Genomic DNA, 8,882 nt, shown 5'->3' with positions numbered 1-8,882 from the left:
AAGAATCATTGATAGAAAAGTCTTACTACCCTTGGATAACATAGAATGCTAAAATACAAGAATATTACAAAAGTGTACGATAAATAATCATTAAATAAAAATCAAGCATGCATGCTTAACTCTAAATAAAAATTGATATTTTTAAAAGTAAAGTTAAATCCAAGAAAGATTTATAAAATCACACATTTAACGTACAAGAAAGTCCAGAAAGAGTTCAAAATAATAAAAGAGCTTTTCTTCTCTCTTTTTTGTATACCTTCCAAATTAGTACATGCCTGAGTCAAAATTAAAGCTGTAACACAGATTTGTACTAATTTGATGATGTTGCAGAACGACACTTCAATAATTAGAGAGTCATAAAGGACTACTTCAATGGGTTATAAGGAAGAAATGTGACCCAAAAAAAAAAAAAGAAAAAAGAAAAGAAAAGTGATAACAAGAAAATAAAAAGGAGAGATAATAATTAAAGAGATAAAAGTATTCACAAACAGGAAGAAGAAACATCCTAAAGAAGAAAGAAGCATCCCAGGGACAGATTTGCTACTAAAAAAGACCAGAGGCTTACGACGTGAACTAGGATTTTTTTTTTCTAGTGTAACTTTATTTCACTTCCTAGATATAAAGCTTTCTGAAAGACATTCAAATAACTGAGACTATTTAAATTTGAGAATGGAGGAATGGATGAAGATATTAGTTAGATATATTGGTGATGTTGAGTTTTAATATATTTGAATTTATTTTAAATTTTTGAACTTAATATTATTTTTTAACACAAAATATTATGAAAATTAAAATCTAATATTTTATAAATATAATATCTAGAATAAACTCTTTAAGTAAAAAAAATAAAATTTAAGTCAATTAAATGTGAGTCGACATTCTAGACTTGAATAACTTTGAACTTTTGAACTTCACTAAGCATAAATTCATTATCTAGGTCAAGCTGAATCGATTAACTTGAATTTACAATTTTAAATTAGAAAATTTTTAATAAGAAATAAATTAAGTCAAATAAATTTTTTAATAACTATAAGAAATGTTGAGTCTAAAAATAAATAAAAATTAAGAAATAGAAAAGAAAACTAAATTAATCTCGTTCTCGTTACCAATTCTTTATCATAATTCCAAACATTTCTGGCCCAAAATGGAAAACTTATTGAATTGGTTGAAAAGAAATAAAAAACTTATATACATTCCGGAGAAATTCCAGCGTAGATATTTGTGGAAGAAAATAAATTCTAAGAATTTAAATGTTTATTATTTTTCAATTTTTTAAAATTGTAACTTTAATGTATATTTAAAGGTATAAATTTATTTATAATAATTTTTTTATTAAAAATATTATTTATTAAGTTCTTGTTTTATGTCTTTTAGATATTATTTTAAAAGAAATCGTTAATACTATTATTAAAAAAAATAAAATTCAATAGACATCTTGAAATTTATGTAAGTCTACCACTGAATTCTACCCGTATCAAATATGATGAATGTGATTTAGAATTTAAATCTTAATAAATACAAGTTTTGTTATATATAGTAATTTTATCCCATTTGAATAGATTTTTTTACTCTATCTGCCTTAAATAAAATTATTATATCAAAGAATTAGTTAACTTTAGACTTCAAATCACATAATTTTTTTTAAAAAATAATTTAAGCGTTAAAATTTGACATAATTCTGTTAACAAATTAGACGCAAACACCGCATATTTATAGTCAACACAATCAGATACCGAGCCTTCAACCCAAGACAATATCTCCCTCTCATCAACCACACTCTGCCACACACACACTCACTGTCTCTATCTCTCTCTCTCTCTCTCTCTCTCCCTGCAAAATCAGCACTCCGGCGATTTCTCCGGTCATTTCCGGCTACCTCTCCGTCTAATCGACATGGGAGCACAATGAATGAGGAAGCACCACCGGCGCTCCCCATGTCGGTGTCCTGTATCTCCGACTACGACCTCCTCTGCGGCGAGGACACCTCCGGAATCCTGTCCGGAGAGTCGCCGGAATGCTCCTCCGACCTCAATTCCTCTCCGCCTCCATCATTTCTGTCGGCAGAGGATTCCGTTGCAAGTTTCATCGAACACGAGCGCAACTTTGTCCCTGGATTCGAGTACCTCTCGAGGTTCCAATCTCACTCCCTCGACGCCAACGCCAGAGAAGAATCCGTTGCATGGATTCTCAAGGTAACACAGCAAAACCACCTTCTTTCACAATAGGACACTCCGTTGCGCTAATATTACGCTATTGCCACTAGCCGAACTGCTTGACGCTAAAATGCACCGCGGTTGTAATTGCCTCTCCGTCACGGCCTTGGTTCTAATCTTGGTCTATTCTAGATCTGTATCGTTACGAACTGTTACTACGAAGTTAACCGTGGATTAACGCCGTTATTTTTATTCTTGTTTGTTGCTTTTGGATTTTCATGCAGATTGAGTGACTGTGTGATACGTGACTCGCAGGTACACGCGTATTACGGCTTTCAACCTTTGACGGCGTACCTCGCCGTCAATTATATGGATCGGTTTTTGGATTCTCGCCGATTGCCGGTGAGCTCTCATTTCTCGGCAGCCTTAAATTAAAATGCTACATTAATAATAATAATAATAATAATAATAATAATAATATTATTATTATTATTATTATTATTATTATTATTATTATTACGTGCGAGAGAAGAAAATTTAATTTCTACGAGGTAACTATGTTTGACTTTTCAAACGTGAATAATGTTCATTGTATATTCTACTTTTAGGCGAAGAAGAAGAAAGGCGATACATAAAAAAGAAAAGAAAATGTGATTGAAAAATGAGGTGAAAGAGACGGACATGAATATTATTGTTGATACTTTATTTCGTTTTTCAAATGTATATATTATTTTATGCAAGCTTGATTGTATATACTCTCATAATGTGCGTCTCATAAAAGACAATAATTGATAATGATATAAGTTGAGTAAGTAATGCGAAATTATTTTATTATTAATATAAATATATTGGAGTTGAGTTGGGATGCGTTTAGAAAAATAAAATTATGATCGTTAATTAAATAATAATTGATTATAATAAAATATGTTCACATACATGATAACTTGTGTAGTATATTTATGTATAAAATATCATCGCTGTCGTGCTTTTTCTGTTGACATGCTGGTTACGTGCAAATATTATAAGTTCTAATGATAATTATGTCAAGGAAATTCTAAGGCTCATCGTTCTCTGATGAATCTAAAAAGAGTTACTATTCCATTAACTTCTCAATTTATGTAAACGATGAATTTTACGCAAAGGTAATACTATTATCTTATAGGTTATTGTAAGATAGTTAATTAACTTAAAAAAAGAAAAACAAATAACGTGTTACGTGTAAGTATAAGCAATGTGTTTCCCGCCATACTATACTGTTGTACTATATACAGGGGATAGTGACAGCTTGCAGAGGGTTTTAGTACTTTTATCTGGCAGGTGCATGTCACGTGAGGGATGCAATGCTGTTATTTGTGCCAGAAAGTTTGAAAATTATTACTACTATTAATCGAGATAATGGAAACAATTATTGTGGTGATGATGATAATGACCTTTTCGATTAGTGTTTGATATGATCTGTTGTATGTGTTTACAGCAAACAAATGCGTGGTCTCTGCAACTTCTATCCGTTGCATGTTTGTCTTTGGCGGCAAAGATGGAGGAACCTCTGGTTCCGTCTCTCTTGGACCTTCAGGTATAGTCTTATCCATATGAATTCAAACTCTTTGACTATCTCAAATGGACGCTCCTTCATAATGAAAATCAATCAACATTAATGATTAAAACTCCACGATGAATTACCATATCAGTACATAATAGTACTTCATTCATATCGTATGAACTGCAGGTAGAAGGTGCCAAATACATATTTGAGCCGAGAACTATTCTTAGGATGGAGCTACTTGTTTTGGGTGTCTTGGATTGGAGGCTAAGATCGGTTACCCCACTTAGCTTCCTTGCTTTCTTCGCCTGCAAGCTAGATTCAACTGGAACATTTACTGGGTTCCTCATTTCATGGGCTACAGAAATCATCTTATCTAATATCCAAGGTATATCCTCTAAATAGGTCATTTTCATTGGATAAAGTTAAAAGTGTGACGAAGGTTTGCAATATGAGAAACTAAGATTAACGAGTTTCCTGTTTGATTACTACTTTGTCTGCAGAGGCTAGCTTTCTTGCTTATAGACCATCATGCATTGCTGCTGCTGCCATACTCTCTGCAGCTAATGAAATTCCTAATTGGTCTGTAGTTAAGCCTGAACATGCTGAGTCATGGTGCGAGGGACTAAGAAAAGTAAGCATGTAGTATGTAAATTATTATAGAGTAAAAATAATAATAATAAAGTGGGTTTTTATATACGTTGGAAAGGAAAATCGACCGGGTTGCTAGCTAAAGCACGTGCATCTGATTGTTGCAGGAAAAAATTATAGGTTGCTACCAGTTGATGCAAGAACTCGTGATTAACAATAACCGCAGGAAGCTTCCTAAAGTGTTGCCACAGCTTCGAGTAACAACTCGGACCCGAATGAGGTCAAGTGTCTTATCATTCTCATCGTCCTCCTCTTCATCCTCCTTCTCAGTGTCTTGTAAGAGGAGGAAATTAAATAATTGTTTATGGGTAGATGATGACAAAGGAAACTCCAAGTGAAGAGAAAAGGAACGACGATTAATAATAAAGAAAAGAAAGGAAAAGAGAGGAAATAAAGTGGATCAAGCTGTCTAGAAACCTCAACATTTTATGGAGGGTTTTTGCTTTTAAAAATTGACTTGAGTGAGGGTGTAGATTATTATAATATATATATCGTATGTACGAGAGTTTGATGGGTTCGGAGAATTTATAATTATTAATATTTATTTTATGTCGGTGGCTCGTTAATGGGTTTGCAGATTCCCTATGGGAGAGGGATTCTGTAACATGTTGATGCAGGAAAAGGAGTGGGAGTGAGACAGGAAACACAGAAACAGTGTTAAAATGAATTTAATGTGATTTGTTCTAGTAAGTGTGGAAGAAGGAAAGAAGTTGGGGAGTGAAATTCAAAGGTTGCATTGATTATAGATGAAAGACATGAAAGATGGTGGGGCAGTGCTCTAGAGATTAATTGGGAAGAAAAACAGAGAGCAGGTATCAAAAAACAACGTGGGTGATTGAAAGTTGAAACTTTGAAGTTTGAACTGTTCATGTTATGGGATTTGTAAGTCAAGCTTCTTTTTTTGGCCAGCATCACTGCTTTAACATCTCCTTTGGTGGGATAGATACCTCAACAATGAAAAATAATTGAAGGATTAAGTTGAACTTGGCTACATTTTGTGGACTTTTCCGGTGGGTACTGGCACGTGTGCAGACGGCTCTGGTGCGTGCCAATTAGGTGTGTACGCGTGAATTTATTTTTTCTTCTCGGTTTTTCGTGGCGGGAGCTGTTTATATTTTTTCTTCTTCGGCCTCGAGCTTTGGCCTAACTATACAGGACTCCGTGGCTAGTGTCCGCACGTGTGATGGAAACACGTGTATATATAGGTTTAAATTTTGAATTTTTTGATTTGTTTTCAAGAGAGGAAAACCCTCTTTACATAGTGGCCTAATTGGCTTTTGAAAATAGTGGTAAAAGGTCTTTGGGGCCTTTTCCTGTGTGCTGTGTATTGGATTGATTAATAATGACTATTAATTTCATAGATTTCTTTCATTTACGTATGTTTTTATTTCTCATTCTCTTCTAATCTATAGTCTATATCCAAAAAAATTCTTGACTCATTCTTGAATGAATCATGTGATTCACGGGATCCGTGACCTTGAGTAATTCGAACGTGAAAATTGTATATAATACATCCACTTGCATCTAAATGTACAATTTGAATTATTAGATTTTCTTATCCTAAAAGCTTATAGTCCACTGAAATATCGTGTATACTATTGGGCATGGCTAGCTCATACCACATGATTCTCATTCAAGATACTTTGTAGGTTTGCAATTTGTTCTTATTACTGAAGGAAAAGAAACTATAAGACCCTCTCTGGAATCTAGTGAGGCAAAACTCTGAATCAGATGAACTACTCGGTCCCGCTAGCTATAAAGATGGCCAATCAGTGATTATGACTCCTCAAGTAGTTAGTGCCTGCTTGTGACCGTCCCCAGACTGTGCTATTATGGTATTATACATTCTATCAAGCAATAGGCCCGTTTCCTCTTTCCTGAAATATCAGATAATGTTTGCATTAACGTGGATCTTCATGCATGAATCATTCACCAAGACCACTAAACATATTTTTTCCATTTTATTTTCACATCAAATATTTCTTAACAAATAAATTATTCATAGTGAAGTTAAAGATGAGGTAGAAACAACCTACAGAAGAAGCCTTTATTATAATTACTTCAAAAATCATGTAAACAACTAGTACAAATTAAAGTTAGAAGAGCAAAAGCAGGAAAAAGTAACATATCTTAAAAATGTTACTTCAACTCAGGATTTCTTCCCTACAAATCGTAAAAAGCTCAGCTGATAGAGCTTGTCATTTAGCCACATAACCCCGACATAAGGTATATTATTTTTTCATACAATAACATTAACATATACCACCAAGGCTTGTTTCCCAGAGTGTTTCGCAGAAAAGTAACCATGCATATTATGCAATCTTAATTATCACCCCTACGTTTGCATGACAACCATACAACTGCTTATTGGCTCAACTTCCCATACTCTCCATCACATCCATACACTGCTGTCTAGACCCTTGTTCATCAAAATATGTCTCTGGCTTTCTGCATAGATGGACCATAGTGAAGAAACTTATAGCGACTTAGTGACAATCTTCGCTTATTACGTACTTCTCTCATTGCTCTTGGATGTTTGCGTGTTCTGTATAATTGATGGAGCCACGAATCAATGACGAAAGCTTGGGTACTTGATTGATCCATTAGACGACAGATTTCCCCCTTCACTTGAATTATTATTATCATATGCCTTTTAATGGTGTACATGAGAATTCATGAGTGAATAGTAAAATATCTAAGTCATCCTCATTCAGAAGGGTCCTGGTCACTTTCCACATGTACTATACTATTCCTGCTTTATAAGGGTTTTCGTATAGTTCCAAATGTGGATCCCCCAACCCAACGTGTCTTACTCCACTTGTCAATTTATTAAGACCTGCCAATTAATTAAAGGTAGCTGCTGCTTCCATCAATCAATTAATACACTAGAATTGCATTCCCTCATTAGACCGACGCAGTGAGATGGGTTCTATTTAATTTTGAAAAATTTGATGTGATTGGGAGAAAAAATAAAAAAATAATATAAAGAAGGTTATATAAATCATATAACTCACAAGTGAAATGGTGATCATTGAAACAATTAATAATTATAATTTTAACTCCAGGTTCATGTGGAGAAAGAGTTTTGGATATTAACCGAAAGCTTGCTTCTGAATTATAGGGTTAATGGGACATATATTAGGACAAACACTGGGATGGAAGGACAATAATACAAATATAAATTTTATCATCGCAAACACAAAACTGGTCACTTCCTAACCCTTTTACAAAAGAAAAGCACATAAGCCAAGTTTGTAGACGTGCAAAGCTAACAGACCTTAGCATCAGATGGATCTAAAAAGAGGGTATTTATAGCTCGTGCCAGCAAAGGCTACATAGAATACATAGTAGCCACCCTCCCTCCCAATTAATTATCTAGACAAGGGTTCATTAGTTTATTCACGAGAGACGTGGTTAATGAATGGGTTTAAGGTCTGTTGAGTATATTTATTTGATATGAATTGTGGCCACCAAATTCGCAGATTGGGGCAGGAGGGCAGATGTGACGCCATTTCACTGGCCATAAAAAGTAGGAGAATTAAATGAGAATTTTGGATTTTTGTCGTGCCATTTGGTTCCCACCACTATCATTCATCATGAGGGCCAAAATATTACGTAGTACATGGGAGTTTGGGCTACTTGATCATGAATTTGTATAGCTTATAATTCACTCATTATTATGGCAAGTATGGAAAAGAATGACCGTAGTAATTATGGTAATTAAATCTGCAAGTTAAACAATAATCGGCATTTTGTAGACCAATTAGAGAATGCCATGTGCACTCATATAGCAAAGGGGACCAACTGGGCACTAAACTTCCTTTATTTTTGTCTTAAATGTGTATACTAGTGCACGAAGGTTCCTTTACATCTCTTGCTTCCTTATCTTGCATTAAAGAATGAACCTCCCCCACGAAGTTCCTTTATTTGTAAACAAAATAACCTTTAATGTGAGAGGGGTGAGGAATCCTAAGTATATAACCAAAAAGCCAAAGATACTTTTCCCCTCTCAATAAATGGTAGGGCTTTGGGGGTGTTTTCTGTAGGATGTAGAATCTAGCTCTTTATCCTCTCTTTTTGTTGGGGAACTTGGAATTTCCCACTTTTTGGTGTCCATATGACAAGGATAAAGAGAGAAGGAGTGAGCGAGAAACAAGCCCAATCGAAAATTCATAATTTTTTTGGTTGTAAAATTAACCATATACTCGTGGGGCTGTTGCTAAAAGTTCCATACAGGCCCCTTGAGGGGTTAGAGGTTCAAAAGTGAGAATGATGGTGGTGAATGCTCAGATATGGTTTCTGAAGCTTTGATGCTGAACACAAGACATAGCACTACTCTCTAGTCCTTGAGGCACTCATTGTCCCCATTCTATTTCAGATTTTTTATGGAAAGAATAAAAGACAGATAATTAAAGAAAAGCAAACAAGAAAAAGCAACAAAAAGTGAAGCCGAGATAATAAAAATGATGGCACCTAAACTTCATATTTATACGTATGTATGGTCTGCCTGCCCGATAATGAATATCATGTTTACGATT

At 34.4% G+C, this 8,882-nt stretch overlaps 1 protein-coding gene across 2 annotated transcripts; it reads left to right on the top strand.

Moving 5' to 3' along the window:
• Positions 1-1,818: 1,818 nt before the first annotated feature.
• On the top strand, positions 1,819-6,961 carry LOC113858019 (cyclin-D1-1-like). 2 transcript variants are annotated; one of them, XR_003503325.1, is made up of 7 exons: positions 1,819-2,192; positions 2,469-2,555; positions 3,628-3,726; positions 3,880-4,081; positions 4,197-4,327; positions 4,452-5,400; positions 5,994-6,961. XR_003503325.1 is itself a non-coding variant. In XM_027490418.1 (6 exons), exons 1-6 carry the CDS (start codon positions 1,905-1,907, stop codon positions 4,680-4,682), a joined length of 1,038 nt encoding a protein of 345 aa, XP_027346219.1. In that variant the 5' UTR covers positions 1,819-1,904; the 3' UTR covers positions 4,683-5,955. The 2 variants fall into 2 exon arrangements, 1 of the variants encoding a protein (XP_027346219.1); XM_027490418.1 differs by lacking the exon at positions 5,994-6,961 and having other exon boundaries at positions 4,452-5,955.
• The last annotated feature ends 1,921 nt before the right edge of the window (positions 6,962-8,882 follow it).

The sequence above is a fragment of the Abrus precatorius genome, unplaced genomic scaffold (genome assembly GCF_003935025.1).
Source record: "Abrus precatorius isolate BTA unplaced genomic scaffold, Abrus_2018 Scaffold2, whole genome shotgun sequence".
Lineage (NCBI taxonomy): Eukaryota > Viridiplantae > Streptophyta > Magnoliopsida > Fabales > Fabaceae > Abrus > Abrus precatorius.
This window is presented reverse-complemented; position numbering and strand designations above follow the sequence as displayed.

Coding starts and splice junctions, on each gene's coding strand:
- LOC113858019 (XM_027490418.1), top strand. CDS start 1,905: ATGAATGAGGAAGCACCACCGGCGCTCCCCATGTCGGTGTCCTGTATC. Junction 2,556..3,627: donor TGGATTCTCGCCGATTGCCG/GTGAGCTCTCAT, acceptor ATGTGTTTACAG/CAAACAAATGCGTGGTCTCT. Junction 4,328..4,451: donor GGTGCGAGGGACTAAGAAAA/GTAAGCATGTAG, acceptor TGATTGTTGCAG/GAAAAAATTATAGGTTGCTA.